This window comes from Protopterus annectens, chromosome 2.part1 (assembly GCF_019279795.1).
Source record: "Protopterus annectens isolate FY-2018-M chromosome 2.part1, PAN1.0, whole genome shotgun sequence".
In the NCBI taxonomy this organism is placed as follows: Eukaryota; Metazoa; Chordata; order Ceratodontiformes; family Protopteridae; genus Protopterus; species Protopterus annectens.
The window spans coordinates 1688067350-1688093360 of NC_056729.1; the positions used below are offsets into that span (position 1 = coordinate 1688067350).

General features: G+C 42.9%; 1 protein-coding gene across 1 annotated transcript in view; it reads right to left on the reverse strand.

Annotated features, from left to right (window-relative positions):
- Positions 1 to 24813: 24813 nt before the first annotated feature.
- The window catches only part of SLC25A33 (solute carrier family 25 member 33), a 150738-nt gene continuing 149540 nt past the window's right edge, over positions 24814 to 26011 (reverse strand). Inside the window, exon 5 of the mRNA XM_044063597.1 lies at positions 24814 to 25298. Within this exon, the coding sequence (XP_043919532.1) occupies positions 25096 to 25298 (203 nt within the window). The 3' untranslated portion in view covers positions 24814 to 25095. The remainder of the gene's footprint in view (positions 25299 to 26011) is intronic.

Below are 26011 nucleotides of genomic sequence, written 5' to 3' on the forward strand. Positions count from 1 at the left end.
TTTTTGGCTTGGCTGGTGCTTTAATGGTAAGTTGTGAAGGTCTGTAAACACCCTCAGAAGCCGATGCCTACTCAGCGGCTCCAGACCCATCTGAGGGATTAGTTTCTGTAGGCCCAATACCTTGAGTTTCCAGAGGCCTAGTTGTCTCCACATGGGAGTCGGAGGCGGCCTGTGGCTCTGCAGTAGGGGGTGTCAGGGGCTGCGAAAGTGCCTCACTGAGAACCGGTGACTGGCCTAGAAAAGGTTTCATTGTCGGTTTTGGACCTCAGATACCTGTCTTTATCCTTGTCCTTGCGTTTTTTATGAATTGCGGTCATCGGTTGCTCCGATGGCATTGTATAATTGAACCTTCAGCCAAAGTAGTGCAAAACAAAATCAAAATGTCGTTTTATAGTGCGTTTGTTAAATCTGGCACAAAACCGACAACTAGTAACGTCGTGATCAGGGCCTAGGCATGGAATACAGTAAGAGTGGAAGTCCTTATGAGGTATTTGCTTCCCACAAGAAATACAATTATTAACTTTTTCTGACATTGGTCTGAGGCAAGAAAAAAGTTTCCCCAACAGGGTACTTGCTTTATTGAAGACTTTGGATCTGAAATTCGACTTTGAAAATCTCAGGAGTCGGCCGACTGGCATTTCTGAACTGCTTTTGCTTCGGGCATCGTGCGGCAAGAAAGACTGAAGAAAATGGCATTGGATGCATCTTATATACCCCTGGCGCACTGACGTCAGGGAAGAAGTGACAGCAACCGACGCCAGACCAAGACTTTGGAACTCTGGCCAACTGCAGGACCGCCTGACGGCAGGATAAAGTGTAATGACTGCAGCAGTGTAACACGATGAACATCAGAGAGAGGTTCATAGATTAGTACTAGGCTAACTACCCTTGTGGGCCATTTCAAGCCTAGCCCATTACCCCATGTGAGAATCAAACCCTGCACCTTGTGTCTGTAAGGTAAACACCTTAACCATTATGCCATCCTCCCACCCCCTGCTTTTTGTTCTTCTGGTAAATCAAGACCACAGAAAGACTGTACCTATGAAACCTCTTCCACTGTTTCAACAGAAAATGTTGGAGAGAAGGAAGGGGCCATGAGAGTTGACTAAAAGAATCAAAAGTATGTTGGAAATGAAGCAGAGACAGGATTTGGGAGATGGAAATGAACAGTAATAAAACAATAACAATGTGGGATTACAATGTAATATTTGTGAAATATGACAGAACAAGAAAATCTGGAAATACTGGACTTTTTTCAAAATTTTTTAGACTTGTGGGGAAACGTACATGCAGTTAATGTTCAGAAAAATGCTTTGGGGAGGGGAAGACCCTAACTGTAATAAAGAAAACATTTTTTTCTTAATACTATTTTGTGTTGTATGGCTTTCTTTGCACGCTACAATTTTTTCAATTAGTAGTGAAATTGGGATTGTAAATATGTGCTGTTTTTTTTTCCCTTCTTAAAACTGAACAAGAAAGAGAAACGTAGGCACTGCAGTGTAAAAAAGCCTGGAAAAAATAAAAATTAATGTGCTTTTTGTCATTCTTGCATGAGGGAATGACTAGATTAAAGACCTTAGATTGATTTAATAACACGTTTTAAGAGAAATCAAGTAAATGAAAAAGAATATTGAATATTATGAGGCTTCTTTCTAGCAAATGAATGTTATGCTTAGTAGCAATTCTTTATCTGGCCCTCATGTCTCCATGGAAGCAATCTCTACAGAAATTGGCTGCCTGGTTCTCATGTCTCCATAGAGACAATCTGATAAAGAGAAATTGGTTGCAGTCTGGTGGAGCGTGATTGGATGGGGAAAAAGAAAGTGGTTACACAATAGTATTCTCTGAAAACATTCAGGGGCTGTCTCAGCTGGGAGAGCTATAAAGCTAAGAAAAAAACAGCACTTAAAAGCACAGACTGCACCATGCATCTCAACATGAATAACCTTTCTTTTAGTTTAACAAGTCTATGGTTGTGGCTCTCACTTTGGGATATTTGTTCCTTTTAGGAGGGTAAAACTTCAATATTTGAAGACTTATATAGTTGTGTGTGTTAGTATTAAATTAATGGGTTTTAGGGGGTACTGGAGTGTTTTTGAGGGCTTTCAATAAAGCAAAAAAATTCATAAAATGTGGCATAGGCTCAACTCGATATGATAAACAACTATACAAATGTTCAACCTGCCAAACAGTGTATGCATGTAACATAAAAGCTGGAACTAGACATTTAACAAAAAAGGTGTTCTACATAAAAGGTGGTAATAACTTTAATACAATGATGCTTTCTGTAATGTCTTTAAATGTTAATGGTCTCACAGATAAATACAAAAAGAAAGAATAGTGAACTATTAAAAATACAGAGTGCAAATAGCTATGTTACAGGAGACAAACTTGGAAAGTACTGAACACATGTGAATTTGATAAAGAAAGCTTTTCAGGATGGTTATTCAGTGGAATATTTGGGACAAAGGAAACAAGGAGCACCAGCAGATAGAAGAGGATGAAAAAGATAATGGCAGATTTGTAGTGCTAAGTGGCTACCGGCAAGGGAAGAGAATTACATTGGCATACATTTATATTCCACCTAAAACTGCTACAATGGAGCTTAAGAAAATTCTGGGAAAAATCCATTTTCAGCAAGAAATATTACTTATAGATGGGGACTAGAAATTGATTTGCAGCAGTGAAGATGGGTCTGGGGAGCAGAAGGGAAAGTATAACAAAGGAGAGTAGATTTTTGAAGAAATGTATAATATTTGGCATAGAAGATTTGAATTCAGTAATAGGAGTTGAGTGAATTTACATATTCCCAAAGATATAAAAACTGGGATAGCCTAGACAGAATTTACATTTCACAGGGACATCTGCATTTAATTGAAGGTCTTGATACACACCCAGTAACTATTTTAGATCATGTGCCAATGATAACTCAAATAAAAACACAGGGTAATGAAATAGAAATGGCACTCACTTTCCTGTCTGTTGAAAAGAGATGAATGAGTGGGTAGTGGAGATTATTCAGGAGCTATTCGAGAGGATAAAAATTACTTCTGAAAACAATTTTATCCCTCTCCATAGCTTTAAGGTGGAGTTTAAAAATAGGGTGGAAATAAAAGAAAGGGAGCTATGGTTAAGTAGTAACAAGAATTATTTAGATGGCCAGACAAATGTTAAAGTTTTACAGAATAGGGGGGATCTCGCAGAAGAAGAGAATCAGTTGCAGAATGCGAAGCAGAAAATAATGGATTACCTCAACGATATACACGAGTTTAGAAAGATTGCAGTTAAGCAACTGTTTTTTGATAACACTAGAGCACAAGAACTTTTAGCACAACAACTCAGGCAGCAGAAAGTAGAAAGGGCTGTCAGGAAGCTAAGGGAGCCTACAAGGAAGATAACAGATCATGTAGCGGTATTAAAAATATTTCAGAAATTCTGTGAAAGTCTTATAAAGCAGAGAAAATAAAAATCAAGAAAAGTTACAAATGGAAATGTTTACGTAAGAATTAAATATGCCAGGGTTAGAAGTAGATGAGGCTCAATTACTAATGATTAGGATAAGAGTAGAGGAGATAAAAAACAAAATGTGATGTACAACCAATCTACAGGAAAATCCCCATGAATAGATGGTATTCCTGTGGACATTTGAAAGCTAGGAGGGAAAAAAAACTGAAAGATTGGGAAGGTTTTAACAGTACTTTAATAGGAGAAGTACCAACATCCAGGAAGACAGCAAATCAAAAGATGCTTCAACAAAATATTAGTTTAAGGGTGTGCACACTTATACAACCAGCTTATTGTACGTTTTTTATATTTTTTCTCCTAGCAGATTTGTTTTTCCATTGGACTGCATAGGTTACAGGTCACATTAAATGCGGGAAGAGTTTTGAAATGATATATTGTGGTCATTTTTTTTCTATCACAAATACCTGGCATTTTAACAGGGGTGTGTACACATTTTATATCCACTGTAGTTCCCATTCATGAGGATCTGCCCTTGTCAAGTTCAGCTTTTCTGCCACACAATTTTGCTCTGAAAAAATGTAGGATTCCTGCAGAGTGAGAATTTGCTGTGAAGCTATATCCCATGCGAACACTGCTAATCTGCAAAGGGAGTATGAGCTGGTACTCCTTTACTGTTGATGTACCACATGACTGTAGTATTGTTTGTAACAAAAGGAACTGAAGATGATTCAGGGAGTTGAATGCATTTATGTGCTTGCATCTGTTCTTGGTGTCTCACTCACCTTGTACTTTTATCCCTACAGAAACTACTCCATAAGCAAAGTCCGAGAAATCTGTGGTGACTACCTGCTTTGGAACAGTGAGGGAGAAGGGGAAATCCAGAACTAAGGATATTTGCCATCTCCACCAAGTGATTTATTTTGTGACAAACCTCAGCACTGGAATTGGAAAAGACAAAGGATGTTGGTGCTGGGAACAAACAGGCTTCAGATACCACTGTATTTTTTATGTGGGGTCTTGCCAGGGGTATAGTGAGAATCACAGCTGCCATGAGACCCAAAATCCTGCGGTATTTCCTTATTGTGATGAAGTTTGAGTGGAAAACTTTATAGCCATCTATCTATTCCACTCTGGATTCAAAATCTTGAATCTTTTTGGGAAAAGAGGTGTTGCTTTCTTTTACCAGAAACCATATTACCAGCAGGAAGGATAAAAAGTCTAAATAAAACCCTGAGCCAGAGCCAGTAAGCTATTCTTATCTAATGAAATTTGAGTACTTGTAGACACAGGCTTAGTTTTCTTTTTGATAGAAAGAACAATGATGCCAACATTATCAATGGCGACAACAGCACCTCCAGGGATGGGAAAATCCTGGCAAAAATTGGAAAATCTTCCCTGTTCTATCTCCTAGAACCAAAAGTGTCTTTCCCTTTCACATTGAGGAGATCCCAACAGCAACAGGGGATGTGTCTAACCCAAATTCATAATGGCTGTACACCAGAGGGATCTGGGCTAAAAGAGGAGTGGTCTGAGGAACAAATAGCTACTGCAGAGACACCCACATATGGCTGAGGCAAACTGCTAGCCTGCTATGGTGGCAAAGGCTGTTTGCTTAACTTTTTCATTTTGTGGCTGGAAGGATAACCAGCCATTGGAACAGTAGTGTATTCCATGATAAAGCCAAACATGGTGCCTCTTTCCAGGAAAAACAAGCAGCAAATGCCAGTAAAAATTAGAAGTCTTTAAATGCCACTTTTTTCACAAAATAAAGTAAAAAGCACTTTTAACACACTTCGCTGGCCCAACAAATAATTTCTCCACAGAAAAAAATTGTTGTTCAATTACTTTAAGCAACTTTTAATTTGACAATAAAAAAGCACACAGTCACAAATGGGGAAAGCTGTTGGTTCCTCCCACAAAATTTAAATGCAAAATCTGAACTGGGGACAAGATGATCAGACTCCCTTTTAATAAAACAGTCATAAGGGGAAATGTCTCACCATAATTCTTCACAAATACCTTTCCTGCATTCTTTCACCTTTAGACCTTGAGACACAATTATTATTCATATTACATAATGAAAAAAAACTGCAGATATAGGAAACCATGAAGAAATTTGCAAATTATTTCAACTTTGTTGCATTTTTAGCAAATGCTTGTTGGATTTTTATTACATTTCTCCATGGTTTCCAGTATCTGCACTTTGCTTTATTATTGGATACTCTTGTGTCTCTTATGTAGAATTTATGTTTTTCTTATTTGTTGTTAGAATTATATTACACACTTGCCTAAGATTTCCTCAACGTAGAGTCCCCAGCTACCAAAACGTTTCACATAGTACAAGATTATCAATATTACCCTGAATGGAATTGGATACCAAATTCACAGTATTAACTGAAGCAGAAAACAATACTGGGAAAAGGAAACAAATGCCTTCCTTTATTGCAAGAACCACAGACCAATCAAATGATAGCATTATTAACCATAAGCTGAGCCTTAAAAAGGGTTAGGCTGAAGCTATGATCAATCCTCATCAAAGAGGGAGAAAGTAAACAGTTTGTTTTTTAACTCAGAGAATCCTAGACTCCTTGTCAACATTATTAAACATTTCAAGATCTTCTAAATGGACACAAAAGTGTTTGAATTTCAGCTATAGGAAGGTACACTTATCAAATAAAGTTAAGCAGGAGAGAAACGAGAAAAAGCAGATCAGGCATCCCCAGTACAAAATAGAGGTACCTACATATTAACAAAGAGATTTGTGACAGCCATTTTGACCAACTTTATATAATTCTGTATTAAGTGAGATTTTTCAGTGTCAACTTCTTCTGGCTGTTCCCATTAGGGGTCGCCACAGGGGATCATCTCTTTCCATTTCTTCCTGTCCTCGGCATCTTGCTCTGTCACACCAACCACCTGCATGTCCTCTCTCACCACATCCATAAACCTTATCTTAAGCCTTCCTCTTTTCCTGTTACTTGGCAGCTTCATCCTTAGCATCTTTTTCCCCAATATACTCTGCATCCCTCCTCAGCACAGTCAAAATCTAAAAAACAGCCAAGTAACCCACAGACTTGCCACAGGCATTCATCTAACACAAATTTCCATTTAGACACAAACTTTATTGTTCATCCTCCTTACAGTTTTAAGTTAGAGTACTTCTAGGATTAACACAGAAGCATTTCCCAGTATACATAATGGTAAGAAAAACAATATCCCTAAAAATGTGTTAGGTTAATTCTCTGCAAAAAGAACTGCAGTAAGTTTGAAAATGTTACTTTCTTTTTTTAAAGAAAGAATAAATAAGTTAGACTGCAGCTTTTTAAATTTAGTGCAGCTTTAATGTACTTGTCCTTTTCAATATAATTTGCAAAAGAAAATGTGTGAAATGGTAAACAACTGCATTGGCCATTGTGAAAATGCATTGTACCTTTTGGATGGAAAGTATAGTTGCTAGAATATTACTGTCAATGTTGACGTTCTGGTACGTTCACTGTTGCAGTCATTACTTCTTGGGGTATCCTGCCCTTAGGTAGCCTGACTTCTAGAGCTGTACTATCCGCCTCTAGCCTTCATTTAACTCCCCTTCCACTCACCCCACCATGCATGCAAGTCACTAGTAACAGAGAGGCACCAGCCAAAACCATCTCCAGATCTTTTTTGCCCTGGCAAAATAAGGTAAGTAGACTCCAGCACCAAAGCCATAGTGGACCAGGAGGGGGATGATCTACTCTACCAAGACTCCCCAATATCCTTCTTCAGGAAGTATGGCAAGATAGAAAGGGAGGAGGGCATGTTAAAGATGAGAGAAGGTAAAAAAAAATGGAATAGCTCGAAATACAACCCAAAGCCAAGATGCCAATGGGGGGTGCAAACAGTGAATGTACTTAATGCAGCCACATTTATGACAAGTTCCTTATACATGCTCCTTGTTAATATTCACTGTTACAGATGTTACTTCTAGAAACGATTCCTAAAGCAGAATGCAGAGGGTGAGTGGTAGAAGAAAACAGGCTGGGATAGTAAGGCTTGTAAAATAGCAGGAACAAACTCTGCTCTAGCTTTATAGGCAAGCACCATATTGTAGTGCCTTGGGAATGTATGGACTGATGATTATTTGGTTGCTTCTGTTGTCAATTGAGTGCCGATACCTCTAGGAAATTCTCTATTGGCTGTAGTGACACTACTGGGCTAGACTAAGCTCCTCATGAATAATTTTAACATGAGCTCAACAGGAAATACAATGTGTAAGACATTTGGAAATTGTTTACAGGTTTATCCTCATTTTCTTGGCCGAAGAAGCAAAACAAGAAGTTATGTACTCACCATAACATTCGATGCATGTAGTCCATCTCGCCTCAAATTCTTACCCATGGGTTCAGAGCCGAACCTCGGCCATACTCTAGCTCGAAGTCTTTAATTGGCTTGTGGCGAAGAGGTATCCCATGCTGCAATGCATTTATCCCCCAGATTTTGTTTGCTGCAAGCTCTCACACACACACACACACACACACACACACACACACACACACACACACACACACTCTGAGAGGAAGAACCAACTCAACATATCAAGAAGGAGTGGTGAAAACAGACTTGACCTCTATGTCCTCCAGCAGGGGGTAGGTGGGTGGGTTAGTAAGAATGGGAGGTGAGATGGACTACATACAAACGTTATGGTGAGTACATAACTTCTTGATGTTATGTAGTCCAATCTCACCTACATTCTTACCCGTGGGACAGTGTCCCTAGCACCTAGACCTTGGGCAGCTCACTGGAAAATACTCCAGAGCACTGTGGAACCAAATAAGTATCTGCCCCTTGATACCAGATCCAATTTGTAGTGACTAACAAAGGTGTGAGATGCCCAAGTAGCTGCAGCACAAATATCATCCATAGATATCCTAGCCTGAAAGGCAGTAGCAGTAGACACCGAATGTGTAGAATGAGCCTTTAAAGGGCAATTCCCTGCCATTTGAAGAATAGATGAAGGAAATGCAGCTAGAAATCCATCTGGACAGAGTTACTTTAGAAACTGAAGTCCCTAGTCTATTGTCTGAAAACAAGACAGAGTTGATCAGATTTCCTAAAATCTTTTGTTCTATGTAAATAGAAATACAATTGTCTGTGGACATCTAGCTGATGAAACTTAAATTCTGCCTGGTTAGAGAATTCAGGGGAAAACACAGGCAACTCAATAGACTGGTTGAGGTTGACCACTGAAGCAACCTTAGGCACAAAGGAAGGATTAGGTCTTAGCAAAACCCTATCCTTGTGAAATACCAAGTAAGGGGCCCGAACCGATAAAGCTTGGCGTTCAGAGCCACCTAGCCGAAGTGATGGCTATCAAAAAGACTGTTTTCCAAGACAAAAATTTAATGTCACAGGTTGCCGCAGGCTCAAAAGGAGGAGAGGTAAGCTGCTGTAGCACAAAATTAAGGTCCCATGGCATTACAAGATCAAAGATTGGAGGTCAAAGTAGCATAGTCCCTTTGAGAAAAGCCCTACAAAGTCTGTGCGCCATTAGATTGGGTTCATTAGCAACATGAAAAGTAGAAATGGCTGCTAACTGCACTTTGATAGTTGCCGCAGCTGATCCCTAGCTAAACAGTTGAGAAAGAAACTCAAAAACTGATGAGATGGGAGCTGCCTTTCATGAGCCCAAATGGAGAATCTCTTCCACACTTACTGGAATAAATCTTCCTAGTAGAAGGCTTGTGGGAGGAAGACAGACTATGAACCACCTCCAGTGAAAAATCATGAAGCCTGACTAGGGACGGAATTGGAGCAGCCATGCTGTCAACCTGAGGGTCTGAATGGAGGGGGTGGAACTGCCCTGACATACAAGTCAACAGATCTGGCTCTGGGTCCAGAATCCACGGACCGTCCATTAGATAAGGGTGAAGAAAAGGAAACCAGATCTGATGAGGCCAGTGTGGTGCAATCAGTATCATTTTGCTTCCCAAGGACTGCGCTTTCTGAATAACCTTCATTATCAGGGGAATTGGAGGGAAGGCATAGAGAAGACCGGAGGGCCAATCATGAACCAGAGCATCCCTGGGTGTTCCCCCCTCTGGGGGAATAACTGTGAAGCAGCTGCTGCATTTGGCATTGAGGGGGCTGGAAAATGGATTGCAGCAAGGCTGACCCAATCTGTGGAAAATCCATTCCACCACTTGTTCGTTCAGGGACCACTCGTGAGGCATCAGAATAGCTCTGCTCAGCCTGTCGGCAATCACATTGGGACTTCCCCGGTATGTGCGTTGCCACTAGAAAGCGCCAGGAAGATACTGCCTAAGTGCCTCTCTGCAAAGGGGATATGACCTGGCTCCTCCCAGTTTGTTCAGATACCAGACCACTGACATGCTGTCTGAGTGGATTGCAATTGTCCCATGAGGAAGAAAGCTTTGAAGTGCTTGCAACGCTAATAGCACCGCTCTCATCTTCATAGACTACTAGCTAAGCTAACTGCCTGCTTTAATTTTTAAAACAGCCCATTTATATCCGAATCAAACCCTGCACCTTGTGTTTGTAAGGCAAAGACCTTAACCATTAGGCCACCCTCCCAAATCTCTAAGACATTGATATGCAAATGGATCTTGTGTTCCTGCCACGTGCCTTGGACTGTCCTGCCATGATAATGTACCCCCCACCCGATCTGGGAGGCATCCGTGGTCACAGTGGCAATCGGAGAAGGAAGGATGAAAGGCATACCCACATTGAGATTGCTGGTCTGAAGCCACCAGCGCAGATCCTGCTTGCACCTGTCGGTTATTACAAGAAGGTGGGAGAGCGCGGGAGATGCTGAAGAGACCATTGGACAAAAAGTAGCCACTGAAAAAGCCTCATGTGAAGTCTTGCAAGAAGCATTAGCATAATTGTGGCAGCCATGGTCCCTAACAACTTGAGGACCGCTTTTGCCTTGATCTTCTTCAGTGGTAGTAGAACGTAGACTTGCTGCTGTAAAACCTGAATTCTCTCTTCTGGCAGGAAAACCCTCATGAGCACTATGAATAATTTGGTGCCGATAAAGGTAACATGCTGCGAGGGCAACAATGCATACTTTTCCCAATTCAAGGCAATTCCCAGACTTTGGCACAGTGTGGTGATGACAGACAGGAGCCAGTCGTCCAGGTACAGAAACACTTGGAATCCCAGAAGTCTCAAGTGAGCCGTTACCACTGCCATGCATTTGGTGAACACCATGGGGGCTGTGGTGAGACCAAAGGGCAGGGCACGAAACTGAATGATTGGCTCCCAGCTGGAAATGTAGGTGATGTCTGGATGCCCTGTCCATTTTTATATGGTAGTAAGTAAGCATTCTTGAGGTCGATGGAGCACATACACACATCTTTCCCTAATAATGGGAGAAATGACTGTAACGTGACCATGTGGAACTTGGACTTCTCTACATGAAGATTCAAAAGGCTGAGATCCAAAATGGGTCTCAGGTCCCCTGTACTTTTCAGCACCAAAAAGAATCTGAAGCAAGTCCCTAAATCCTACTTGGTCTGAGGGGACAGGCTGGATGGCTTCTTTTAACAGCAACTTTTGAACTTCTAAGGTTGCGGAATCCCTTTGACTGGGTGGGATGTCTGATTCTTTTGTTTGGAGGGGGAGATGAAAGAGGAGGAATATGATAACCTCTGGAGACTACCTCTAATACCCACTCATCTAGGGTGATGTCTCACCAGGCTTCTGGGTATAGAGAACTGCGACCCCCGACTGGCTCCAGAGATGCACAGTTGGGCCTCCTCTCTCAGGACCACTGGTAGGGAGAGCCACGAAAAGAATCGTGGTCCCCCTGGTTACGCGGGTCTCCTCTGTCTCTAGGGCGGCATCTACCTGAATTTCCACCCACTCCTCTGTCGCTGGAGGGTCAATCACTCTGTGCTTCATGAAAAAACCTCTGCAATTTTCTGAACCACATTTTTTTCACCTTTCTGGCCCTTGGCATAAGGTCTAGAAGGCATGGAAAACCAACTCCCATGGCAGACAGGATTTTTCCTTCCTGCTCGCACCTAGCGAGAGTGTCCTTCACCTTGGATCCAAATAAGGATGAACCATCAAAAGGCGCGTTGGTGAAGGTGGACTTGAAGGCCTCCGCGAAGTTGCACAGGCTCATCCAGGAGTGTCTCCTAAGAGAGACTCCAGAACACGCAGCCCTGCTCGCTCCATTGACTGCGTACGAGATCAGCCTCATGGAGGAGTTGGTAATAGAATTTAGGGTAGACATCAGTGCATTGACTGAGCCACAGCATCAGAAACATTACCCTGTAGAGAATCTCCCAACACCTTTTTGGCATGTAAAATGCGATAAGTAGTTCAGCGACCGCAGTGTAAAGGCCGCTGAAGAGAACACATTCTTCCCATGCCTGTCCATAGCCCTGGACTCTTTGTTAGGGGGATGGACGGTAGATGAAGTTTCTGCAATTTCCTTCTTGGTGGCTGCTGCCACTGCCATGGCATCTACTGGAATGCCTTTTGTAAGAAATTCTTTATCGGGGGAGCAGACAAAAACTTGTTAGGTCTCCTAGGGACCGGTTCCACAGTGTCTGGAGTTTCCCACACCTTTCGACAAATGAGGTCCAGGAGTTCGAATGGGGGAGAAACCCAAGAGGCGGAGGTTTGGGACCCAAAGGCCTTCAGGAACACAGACTCCTCCTCAGAAGGGGCTTTAGATGGCCAGTCACCTCTGTCTCAGTATTTCCAAGATATCTGAAAAAGAGATATAGTCAGAAGATGACTTAGGGGACCCCTCTGACCCCTTGAGGTCGGTGTCTGACGTGAGGGACTCATCTTGGGAGTCAATGTGCTTCCTCTTGCACACTCTCTTTCTGGGTGGCTCCTCAAGTAAAAAACCCTGAGAGGCCTCAAAGGTGGGGACCACTCATGGAGGTAATCCTGAGGCCTTAGGTCACCACTGTACCTAGACAGAGGGTGATCTGATACGGATATCAGTGCTGGAGGGGGAACAGTGTCGATAAAGTAAGATGCAGCTGACGACCTGGCCAGCACACTCCTCATGAACTCGAAAGCTGATCCCCCCGGCTCCGAAGGTTGACTAACCGCAGAAGACACCCTCAGAGCCGAGGAAATAAGGTCTGAAGTCGATGTCAGGTCCACGCTCACCCGAGCCTAAGTGCTGAGAGGAAGGCTCAGAGCTGAAGATCAACCCGATACCCTCTGGGCTCCGACCGGCGAACTGTGAATCCTGGACCCTGTGGATGGCGTATACGGGGTCGGAGCAGAGATGCCAGAAGGGGCTACTGGAACAGATCGAGGCATCAGACGGAACAGACAGCTCTGGCTCCGAAGAAAGGTCTGGAAGAGGAACAGCCAAAGATGAAGGGAGGAAAGGCTCCGGAGCAGACTGGGCCAAAGCCGAAAGCAATTTCACCAGCACCGATGACTGGATCAGTCACTCTAGCGACAGTCATCGGAAAGTGCCCTGGGAGGACATGGTCGGGGATCTAGATCTCCCCTATAGAGGGAGACCTATGAGTTGGAGAAACCAGCTGAAAAACTGGAGACTGGCTCCGAACTGAAATCTGTCACCGGCTCCAATAAACCCGAAGCCAGTGGAGCCGAAGAAGCAATTGTAGTTTTAATGATTTTCTCCAGCGGCTCGGAAGAGACTGAGCCAGAGAGTTTCTTAGATGATTTTTTGTCTATCTTTTTGTCTGGTTTGGAAGGAGAAGACTTGGAAGATCTTTCCAAATCCTCTTCAAAGGAAGATTTTGGCAATCCCCTTATTAGCTTGTTCTTCCTCTCTTGCCACATGCAAGGGCTGAAAGCATGACAGAACAGGCAGGATTCCTGTAAATGAATAGCCCCCAAGCAATACACGCACACAGAGTGCCCATCCGTCAAAGACATCTTGTTACACTTAACACACTTTTCGAAGCCCGAAGGCCTGTGCTCTTTAGAATCCTTAGAGATGTTAAAAGACAAGAAGACACACACAGGGGAAAATGGTAGGGGCGCCTTCACCACAGAAAACAAAAAGAGCGAGGGAAACTAGAGCCTCTAACTCAAACTGCCTAGAGACCGTGAGGTAACCACAGGGAGGATTAGGTCCTCCAAGTTAAATGGGCCTAGTCTAGGGAAAAACAGGGGAACAACAACAGTCACACAACAAAGAGCCCGCTGACAAAAGGGAATCAACCTGCTACACAAGAAAACCAGGGGAGGTCTAGGTCCCCTAACTGAAAAGGGGCTAGCCCGTAAACACCAAGGGAAACGGGATACCAAGAAAGTTCAACTGAACCGTTATAGAAGCAAAACACACACACACACACACACACACACACACACACACACACACACACACACACACACACTAGCTATTAAAATAGCTTTTGGAGCTACTAAATCGAAAAAATTGTAGAAAAATTGTACTTAGCCATGGCCAAGAGTGAGACCACATCCGAGCTGTACGAGCGGCAAATGAGATCTGGGGGATAAGCGCATTGCAACATAGGATACCTCTTGGCCACGAGCCAATTGAAGACTTCGAGCTAGATATGGCAGAGTCAGAGCAGAGGTTCGGCTCCGAACTCAGGGGTAAGAATGTAGGTGAGATTGAACTACATAACATCAGTTGTTCTGTCTCTTTTGGTCCTGTGCACATCCAAGGAACAGTGTTTTTTTCCCTCATTTTTTGGGTTGGGATAAAGGGTTGTCTTTTCTTTGGTTTGATTGAAGGATAACTCTGACAACATTAAGTATAAAGGAGGTATTGGTGTGAAGAGGCACCCTTTCTTAAGGGGAACTAGAAAGAATTCCCTTCACATCAATGCTTATAATTCCAAGATCAGTCTAGCAGCAATAGTTAAAAAATGTAGAATACATAAGCAGCCATCTGTAATGGAGGTGGGGTCAGTTTCTCCACAACATTTTAACATCCCAAGGTTGAGTAATCCCCTTTCTCGGAGATTTGAGATGCAAGAACCCTTTTAATGAATAGTTTTGTAGAATGTATAAGAGTACATGGGGGTCCATGGCGAGCGAGAGAGATGTTGGCCAAAAGGGGCCACTACAATGACTTTTGGCCTTTCCCCTTTGATTTTTTTTAAGGGTGTCTAGGTGATCAAATATATAGGAAGGAAAGCTAAAAAAACACATCTGTCATTGTGAGGGAGAATGCAACTATTTTCCTCACCTGCCTGCTTTGAAATGAAGTAAGGTTGTATATTTTTGGCACACTATGTTTTGATAAGATATGCTATTCAGCATCTACTCATAAGGTTTTATCAGAGATCTACTCAGCTTGTCTGCCAAGACATTTTCTTGGGAAAGGATGCATTCTGCTCTCAGATTTATGCTTACCCCTTTCTGCTACCTCTCACACTTGTTCAGCCAGTCTACTTAGTAGATAAGTGGGCTCTTCCCAGTCAGTTGATGTACCACAAAACACTTGTTTGTACTGTCAAGATTCGGAGTACCTCTGTTTTCCAAATCTAGCTGAAGGTTTTCAGTGACCGAATGACCACAATCAATTCTTTCAGATATGTATCTTATTTTCTCATGTCTTGGTCCCAAAGTTCCCATGAGTGTGCCCACTTGGACCCCCCCCCCCCAAGACCGATCAAAGTGGTCTTTTGTAGGGAACATAGTGGGCTAGGCTGACATGAATACCAATCTCAGACCATGGTGAAGCTGCCCTGTCCACCAAAAGAACTTTTTTCCTGATGCATGGGAGAATGTAAATCTTTGTTTCCAGTGGTCGTGAGTATTGACATCATCTGTTCCAAAGACACCACTGTAGATTCTCATGCACATGCAACGTAGGCTTGTGACAGCATCAGGATGCAAAGGTGCATTACCTTAAAACTGAGAAACTCCCTGGCTGATATCAACTCCAGATGTATGTGATTTTGTACTTGGAGTCAGACATATCCCTGTCCTCCAGAAGCAAGGCTCTGTAGACCTGTGTTCAGAAGCACCCTCAAGAAAAAAAGTACAGTTTTGTACCTACCATAAATGTAGATGTTCGAGGATCCCATTGCTGCAGTCCTTACTATTGGGTAGTCCGCTATCCAGTCGGCCCGAATACCAGAGAGGAGGGCTGTCCGGTCAGGGCGGCGGGGAACGACGTCAGTACGTCAGGGTACTAATGCGCATGACCGACGTCATATCCTCAGTCTTTTCTTGCCCCAGATGTCAGAAGACCCTAAAAAGACAAGGCCCAAAATACCTGCACCAAAAATAGTACAATATATACAAGAATATATACAAAATATCAGTATGTAACCTCACCTACACAACCACCCCTAAACACAGAGGGGAAGGAGGATTTGACTGCAGCAATGGGATCCTCGAACATCTACATTTATGGTAGGTACAAAAATATATATTCTTTCGTTTCCCATTGCTGCAGTCCTTACTATTGGGTAGAATCCCAAAGCAGAGGTAAGGGAGGCTGGCAAATCATAAAGAAGCAGGAGCTGACAACATGCCTTGCAAAACAGCTGTGGCAAAACCAGCCCTAGACTTAGAGTAGATAGGAAGGTGATAATGCTTAGAAAAAGTATGCACTGAACTCCAAGTAGCTGCTTCCAAAATATCCTTAGTTGCCACCCCCCTTAGAAATGCTGTTGAAGTGGCAGTAGCCCTAGTGGAATGAGGCCTAATCCCAGCTGGAATCTCCTTGCCATGATGGGAATAACAAAATGCAATGCAAAAGCCAATCCACCTAGAAATAGTTTGTTTTGACACAGGCTTGCCCTGCGAACTCAAAGAAACAAACAACTGCTGAGACTGCCTAAAATCCTTAGTCCTGCTTAAGTAATAACGCAATTGCCTGTGTACATCTAAAGTATGCAAAATCTTTTCCCCTTTATTTTGGGGGTCTGCATAAAAAGTAGGCAAATGAATAGTTTGGTTTAAAGCCACACTAGAAACCACCTTAGGCATAAAGGAAGGATTAGATAATGATACCCTATCCTTATGGAAAATCAAAAGGGCTCGACTGCCATAAGGGCCTGCAACTCAGACACCCTTCTTGCAGAAGTAATAGCCAACAGAAAAGCAGTCTTCCATGACAAATATTTCAATTCAGCAGTAGCCGCAGGCTCAAAAGGTTGTAGAGTAAGTTTTTCCAACACAAAATTGAGATCCCAAGCAGGAGTAGGAGCTCTTGGGGTCTTATATTCTTTGCCCCTCTAAGAAACTGCTTGAACAAAGGATGCGAAAACAAAGGTGGGTCACAATCATAGTGAGCTGAAATTGCTGCAGCATGAACCTTAATGGAAGAGAAGGACAAACCCTTGTCCAGCAACTCAGTAAGATATTGAAGAGCCACACTCAAATCAGGCTCAGAAATCTCCAAATTCTTTGCTTTACTCCAAAATAAAAATCTCTTCCATTTTTCTGCGTACACTTTCCTTGTACTAGGTCTTCTAGCTTCCATAATCACATTTAAAACTTGTTGAGGAAGTTGAGACCTGCTGTGTTTCAACACAGAATGTGCCAGGCTGTTAGATGAAGAGAGTGAAGCTTGACATTGAGCAGATGACCGTCCTGCTGAGATAACAGATGTGGAATCAAAGGTAAAGGCCATGGAGGCTTCTTTACCAGACTTAGTAGTGGGTACCAGTGTTGCCAGGCCAATCTGGAGCTATCAAAATCATCCTTGGCCTGTCTTGTCTGACCTTTAACAGTACCTTTGGAAGAAGAGGCAGAGGTGGAAAGGCATACACATGAAGGTTTTTCCAACTGAAAGACAGAGCATCCACTTTCCAAGCTGTGTGATGAAACTTTGTGCAAAACTTTGGCAGCTGGTGGTTTAGTGGAGAAGCGAACAGATCTATGTCTGAGTTCCCCATGACACTGTCAATTTCTGAAATACATGAAGATCCAGTTTCCACTCGTGGGGATCCATGATTTGTCTGCTTAACACATCTGCTAAGGAGTTCTGTGCTCCTGGCAGAAACCTTGCCTGAAGAGTGAGTTGCAAGCTTAGCGCAGTTTCCCATAAAATCATTGCTTGCCTGCATAGAGGATAAGAATGTGTTCCCCCTTGCTTGTTGATGTACCACATGACAGTTGTGTTGTCTGTTAGAATCAACACCTGCCCTGGAAGAAGTAACTCCTTGAAAGCCAGTAATGCAAACGGGACTGCTAACATCTCCTTCATGTTGATATGTAGATGCTGTAGTCTGGCAGGCCACTTGTCTTGTATCCACTTTCCATGTAGATGAGCTCCCCAAGCAATGTCCGAGGCATCTGTCGTTAAAATCTGACTCGCCTCTGGCCGGGTCACAGAGAGTCCCTTGCTTAGGTGACATTCCTGAGCCCACCACAAAAATTCTCTTTGAAGGCAAGGTATTATTCGAATGACAGTGTCCAAATCCTGGCAGTGTGCTGTGCCATTTTTTTTGAGATAAGTAACTTCCTCATATGCAGTTTGGCATTGGGAAGCACCAGAATACAAGATGCGAACCCTAATGTTGAAGGACTGTCCTGCAGTCAGCACGGACTGGATAGGATAGTTTGATGGAAGTAAAGTGATAGACTGTTTTGTTTGTCCGGGGTTAAAAAGGCCATCTGGGCTGCTGTATTCAGTCTCACACCCAGAAAGCACATGTCTTGAGAGGGTACTAGACTGGACTTTATTTAGAATACCCTAGGCATCTTAGCACTGCTATAACATATTCCAGATGCTGTAGAAGGTCTTCCTTTTCTTGAGCCAGAATCAGGCAGTCTAAGTAAGGATAGATTTGAATTCCTTGTAGCCTGAAGTAAGCTATCACTGGAGCCAGAACCTTTGTGAATACTCTGGGCAGTAGATAAGCCAAAGGGCAATGCAGAGAACTGATAATGAGAATCTCCAGCTCGCAGATACTTCCTGCAACTTAGCCTTATAGGCACATGAAGGTAAGCTTCCTTGAGATCTAAAGTTACCATCCAGTGATCTTTGCCCAGCAGAGGTAAAAGCTGCCAACATCTTGAACTTGGGAATGTCCACATAAGTGTTGAGGAGAGATAAATCCAAAATCGGTCTCCACGTGTTCCCCTTCTTATACAGGGACTGGCTGAATGGCCCCCATTTGAGTAACTGAGAAACATGCTTGTGAGCCTCTTTTCTTTGTGGAGGACCTGTGAAAGGGGCATTGTATGCAAATAAAAGCTGTCACCGTCCTGAATCATGCCCAACACCCATCTGTCTTGTGTAATGCAATCCCAATTTTCTTTGAAAAGAGACAGTCGCCCTTCCCAAAGGAGCTGCCAGACGAACCTACTGGCAGCTGAAAGGCAGGTCATTGGGTCTGTTTAGAAAGGACTGACCCCTGCCCTCACCAGAAGTCTGAGCAGGTGAACTCCTGTTCTAGGCCTAAAAGAACCTTGAGATCTGCCCCTACCACGTCTAGACCTACCCCTAGACTGAGAATCCTAAGCAGGATATGTCCACCCCTTAGCAGGCTAATTTCTACTAAACTTGGTGGCTGTACCTGCAAAAATCTTTCACAGTTTGCATAGACTTAGCTTTGTCCTCCATTTTCTTTAAAACTGCTTCCACAGGTGAACCAAACAACACATCAGACTGTAAAGGAGCATCCAAAAGGACCATGTCTTAACATGCTCAGCTAAATTCTGATCCCTCAACCAGGCATGCCTTCAAGAACAGAACTAGTGGCAGCCACCCTCGAGGAGGCCTGCACAGCATCAAAACCACATTGCAAAGAATGCTTGCCCACTTGTTCAGACACATAAACCAAATCCAGCAACTCTTTACACTCAATACCTTCCGAAAGCATCCACCTTAGATTTCAATTGTGAAAGGAGATAATTCTGATATTTCAGCATGTGAAACTGACAATTCAACGCTCTCATGGCTAGAGTGGAAGAAGTATACACTTTCTTTCCCCACCTATCCAAAGTACTTGCCTCTTTGTCAGTGGGAACAGGATTTTTAACCACAGATGGACACCTTTAGGCCCTGAGAAACAGTTTCTGGGTCAGCTAGAGACTCTTAAACAAATACTTATGAGCTTCGGGCACCCTATAGTACCTATCAGGTTTAACAGGAGCAGGAGGCAAAGAGTCAGGGTTTAGGATGCCTCTGCAAAACATCTTCCACCACATTCAACAGAAGAAGTATAGCTAAGGGCCTATGCTGGGGTAAAAACAAGAATTCCCTAAGCCTTTTCCTGGAATCAGAGTAATCCTGGCCTTAGTGCTCCCTCATGGAATGCAGAGTCTCTGAAATGAGAAATCCTCAGGAGGAAGCAGAAGGAGAAGGGGAAGGTGGCATCATCCACATCAGAATCAGAATAAGGAGGAAACTCCTGCAAATCTTCCAAGAAAGACTAGAAGACCTCTCTGAACCTGTTCGAAAACTGTGTCAACTCTGGTTCACCCTAGGCCTCTTATCAGGAGGGCCCATAGAACCTCTAATCATAGTAATCAAATCTTCCGCCATTTTAAGCATATGTTTTTAGGTACAGAACCGAAATGCTAGGAGAAGCCCCCACCTGAACTTGGCCTACCTCTAAAGAAGTTTTGGCAACAGAAGGAGAGGCTCTAACTACTTTGAAGAGAGAGGGAAGAGCAGTTACCTGAGAAGCCCCTCAGCCTGGCCTACCTCCTGAGAGGGTACGTCCTGTAACAGTAAAGTTTCTGCCTGAGACTCCATAGAAACTCCTGGCAAAACCTCTGGTTCCACTGAGTCCTAAAGAACCGACGTCCGGGACTGCGGTTCATCAACCCTAGGCTTCTGTTTTGTCCTTGCGCTTCTTGGATGGGTTCCGGAGCATCCGACGGCATTTTATAATTACGCTTCCCAAACACTAACCTATATCCCATGATGCTAGGCGATAACTCCCCAGATCTCGTTTGGAAGCTGAAAAACCTAGCATAGGCCAATAAAACAAAATCCTCCAACTGGAAGGAGGAGGAAGAGGGATAAAAACCCCCAAAGATAATTATTTACACTATATATATATCCTAGGAAACCTAGATAGTGAACAAAAGAATAAAAGGACCCTTCAAGGAAGGGAAGATCTTCTCAGTCTGTCCAGGCTAGGGGGATGGTGGGTGGGATGCAAGAAAGAAGGCGAGAGAAGACAAATAACATGGAACGTTATGGTAGGTACATAACTTCTCAATGTTAAGTTGTCAATCTCGCCTTCATTCTTGCTGGATGGGACCGCGTCCCTAGCACCTTCATCCTGGGTGGCTCATTGGAACAGACTCTTAAGAATGGTGGAACCAAATGTTGCTCTGTCCCTGGAGGCAATGTCCAATTTGTAATGCGAAACAAAGGTATGAGGAGAGGCCCATGTGGCTGCTGCACAGATAGTGTCTATTGGTAGTCTAGCTTGAAAAGCTGTAGATGTAGCTAGTGCTCTAGTTGAATGGGCTTTTGGCTTAGAAGTTAATTCCCTGCCTCTGAGTTGATAAATAGATGTAATCACAGAAGACAGCCACCCAGATAGGGTTACCTTGGAAACAGGAAGGCCTTTCTTATTTTCTGCGTACGATAAAAACAGTTGATCAGACTTCCTTATTTGTTTGGTTCTATCAAAATAGTATCGGCACTGGCGGTGAACATCTAGATAATGTAGCTTTTGCTCTGCTCTATTAGTATAGTTTGGGAAAAAAACTGGGAGATCAATTGATTGATTCTAAGTTGGTCTGCGAAGCCACCTTGGGTAAGAAGGATGGATTAGTCCTTAGAGAAACTCTGTCTTTATGGAAGATTAAGTAAGGAGGACGAATGCAGAGGGCGTGAAGCTCTGATACTCTCCTAGCAGAAGTAATGGCGACTAGGAAAAGTGTCTTCCAGGAAAGAAATCTCAATGAACAGGAGACCACAGGTTCAAAGGGGGGGGGGGGGAATTAAGGATGTTAAGACTAAATTAAGATCCCACTGAGGTGGAGGGTCTTTGATCGGAGGCTTAAGTAAATATACACCTTTAAGGAAGGCTTTGCAAAGCTTATTGGACATGATGTTGTGGTCCGATAAGCCTGTATGAAAATTCGATATGGCTGCCAACTGAACCTTTACTGTAGAGGCAGAAGACCCTGAATGAAAAATTTCGGCTAGGAAGTCTAAGACCGAATGAATTGGGGCGGTAAAGGGATCTATATTCCTTGCCTTTGCCCAGAAGGAGAAACGTTACCATTTACTAGTGTAAATCCTTCTGGTGGAAGATTTAAGGGAAGCTACTATGATATCCCGGACGGGATTAGAAATCATAGGAAGCCTGGCTAAGGACGGACCAAGCAGTGAGGTTGAGAGAATGTAGGGATTGGTGCAGCTGCCCCGACTGATGGGTCAACAGATCTGGAGCTGGGTCCAGATGCCAAGGCTGTACACCAAAAGATAATGATGTAGGAACGGAAACCATATCTGTCGAGGCCAATAAGGGGCAATGAGAATCAACTTGGCTCTCAAGGCGGTTGCTTTCTGAATTACTTGTGGGATTAGAGGAAAGGGTGGAAAGGCATAGAGAAGTCCTCGAGGCCAATCTTGGACTAGAGCGTCTCTGAGGGGATGGGACTGGCTGGATGGCTCTTTTTGCTAGCAGTTTTAATATTTCTGATACTGCTAGTTCCCTTAGACCGGGTGGAACGTCTGGAAGGGTTCCTTTTGTTGAATTGGGGTTTGGATAAAGGGAATTTTGTAACCCTCGGATATGATCGACTGTACCCATTTGTCTTGAGTAAAGGAAAGCCAGGCTACTGGGTACAGCGACAATCTTCCCCTGACTGCCTCCGAAGGTGGACAATTGGGCAGGTATCGGCTCCGACGCCACAACGGTCACGGCTCCGAGGAGCTCCGGCTCCGAACTCTGAGGGAGTCGAAGGAGGAAAAATAGGTGGAGTGGTAATAGCTACTGTCTGATGAGACGGGCTAGAGATCATCTGGGCCAATGCCTGAGACTTTAACAGCCTACTTACCACTCTCTCAAGGTCGTGATCTGAAAGTCTGGGCATCGAGAAGATCGGCTCGATGGCTCCGCTCCGAGAGCAGGGGAGACCTCGGAGCCGAAAGGATGGACTCCAATGAAGGGGATCTTGACCTCTTCTTAGATGGAGCCAACGGAGCCGAAGATACGTCGGCTCCAGCTGGAGCAGACAGAGAAAGCATGGGCTCAGAGGTATCAGCACCGAGTGGTGCCGAGACCGGAACTTGTGACTCAAAGGGATCGGCTCCAGCCGGAGCCGATCTAGGCACAGACAAGGAGCCAGCAGCCGAAGGCTTAGTACTTGGAGCCGAGGGTTTTGCAGGTTTTGAGGGCCGACGTAGACTTAGTCGGGGAGCCCTCGGGCTTTAACAAGCCCCTCAGTATAAGTTTATTCCTGCGCTCCTGCAGGACTCTTGGACTGAATGCATGACATACTGAACAAGAGTCCTGCAGGTGCAGGGGTCCCAGGCAGTAAACACAAGAAGTGTGACCGTCTGTCAGAGACATTTTCTGACAGCACGAGTCACACTTCTTAAAGCCTGAGACCTTAGTTTCTTTAGGTTCCTTCGACATAAGTGTCGAGGGTTCACAAATTTAACAGAAAAACACACACACACTCTCGAAAATTATAAATTAACAATAAAATGTTAATAGGGATACTGACACACCCAAACACTCCACATGATCCCTAAGAAAAATTAGGAAAGGGGCAGGCTTAAGGCCTAACCTAAAAGTGGAGGGGGAGGGATATAAGGGATAAAAAGGGAAGGTATATAAAAAAGTAATAGAGTTAAGGGTAGTTACTAACTATTGAAAGAAATAACTAGGTGAAATTTTAACTCAAAAAGGGTGACTGAATACTATATATAAGACTTACCAGGAGCCGGTAAAAAATGCACCTCGCAAGCGAAAGCAGCAAACGAGATCTGGGGAGTTATCGCCTAGCATCATGGGATATAGGGTTGGCTCGAGCTGGTAAAATAAGCTCTCGAGCTTTAGTAAGTGGCCGAGTCAGAGCCAAGGATCGGCTCTGAACCCATCCAGCAAGAATGAAGGCGAGATTGACAACTTAACATCTTTGATTTCATCTTATGAAAGGAATGCCTGAAGAAAAAATCCTCTGGAGAAAAGGCTAAAGACAGGGTGTGTCCAGTGACAATTCAAAAGGAATGGACAAATATATCCTATGTAGGCGAATTCCACTGCTTTACAACCTGGGGTATCTTTTCTGAAAGGGACCCCACACCTTGGGCATTTCCAGGGCTGGTGGTTTGGACTTCAAAAATATGAAATCTGAGGCTCTGCCTGAGCTAAGCAGAAGCAAGTTAACCTTCAATGTTTTGTTCAGAATGGTTTTGGGGGGAAAACTCCCTGGATGCCTCAGATTTCTGGCACAAGACCAACATTAACCCGGTTCTGAAAACTTCCTTACAAAAATGCATCTTGCATACACTGCCCTCCTATTAGAACAAGTTAGAAAAGGAAAGGTAATAGAATGGGATAAGGCCAAGACACCATTTGGATTGCAGGCTAGTGATTGCTTTACCAATCAGGGATTGATATAAAAGTATAGACCCAGAGAAAGGGATGGGGGGGGGGATCCTAAATGAAAGACCTCCACTAGTTGAGTTAATTGAATCAAGAATAGAAGCTGCTGTTAAGAATGGATAATTAGTGGGGTAAATAAAATATTGCAAAATAACTATAGGAATCTAGCAGAAGAGGTCAGAAAGGACTGGGAAGAGATCAGATGTGCAATTCACAAAGAAACAACTGGAGGATTTGTGTATGGCTCCTAAATATGCAAAAAAGTCCAGAAGATTTAGGGTTTTTGCCCAAGTAAAATAGCAAAAATATGTAACTTCTTGGTGTGTGTGACCATGGAAACGTGTGGCGTTTACTTATCAGAGTGTAACTTTTGCCTGAAGTGTTTACATAGATACTTTTATACACCAAGCCGATTCCAAATAATTTTCTCAGTTAGATGGCAAATGTTGGTGTTCGAGTTACATAATTGCATTAGACAACTGTATGAAAAACCCATGCCTTATTTTCAAGCCCCCTAGGTCTCATTCCATTCATCCTTTCTGGAGAAATACGGACATGTGAATTTTAAATGAGAATTACAGATTTTTGACTTTAGAAATGCAATTTGCTTTAAGATAAGATCAATCACAAAACCTTCTTTCCCTTTGATTTTGTTGCTGGCAGATGCACTGCTACATCATGGAAAAACACCACTCACAGCACATCCCCCCCCCGCACCTGACACACAGACACAATCATTATGACTTACTCTGTCTGGAAACTGCTGTGGAAAATCCTTAAGTATTACTTTTTTTGGCGTTAGTGTTACAGGGCAGGTCAACAAGATAAGGATTTCTTTCATGTGGTTATCCACAAACTTGTATTGCACACCAATGAACATAAATGATCTTTAACCAGGTTTTTATTTACACGTGCAATAAAACCTCTTCATACATATGTTTTAAAAAAAATAGAAATAAATCACACACAGACTATTAACAGAAACAGTTAAAAGTTAACAAAAATTTGCAAATTACTGTACAAAGGTGATCAGATGATTCAGTGCTGCTAGTTTAAGTTATGTGGTTGGTCAAAAGTGAACTGCACAGCAGTGACTATAAATAATATTCCCTCCTGTCCTGTGAAAAAAAACTGAGAAATTATAACTTGTCCGTTCCACAGTCCTTTATTTGGAACGACTACCAAGCAGATAAACAATGACCTCATATGTAGACAACACAATTGCTGTATTTGGAATCTGACGGATAAGTTGAGGTAGCAGCCCTCTGTAGAAAGCAAGATAACCTTCTTCTTTAGCCACTAAACGTGCTGTTTGGAAAAAATATCTGTACTTGCTTCCTTCTTCTCTTAGTCTTGTCCTTATAACCTCTGCAAAACATAACGATTTATTCAGTCATGTTTACATCAAAATTTCATTTGTACTGTTAGAGGTTGTGCATGATTACAAAGATGCATTACACAAAAACATATCCCTGCACCCTGAAACAACGTTTATATCTGCATTGATCATCAAGAATCAACACTTATAATTATAGTGATTTTATTACTGGCAGTTACTGCTTAGCAACAAGAGCACAACCTGCAAAAATAATCCAAACGTTAACAATGAAAAACAAGATTATGCAAATATTTGAATTGTAACCTATAAATCAGTGCCCTTCATTTTAATATCTCAATATTTCAAATAGCTCACAGTTTTTTCAGAAGCAACCAATAACTGCCCCCCCTCCCCCACCAAAACCAACCGGATGCATTCTGCACATACAGGAAGGCTAGAAAGAGAGAAGGATTATAATCATTTCAACACACAACACACTATTATGCATCCTAAATTAACAGCTCACTAATGAAAAATGTGCAAGAAAAATATGGAATTAGTCTCCGAGAGCAGTTGTGTGTGTCCCTGGGTAGCAATGGCATCTTATTCCTTTCTAAAATTACTGACTTACTATTATAAATAAATATTCTTTAGCAATGAAATGTAAACTATAAAACTACATTATGTTAAAGGTGAGATACGCAGGAGGCAGTCAAGGCAAAACAGATACTTTCTATACAATTGATAATGAATAAGGTTGCCA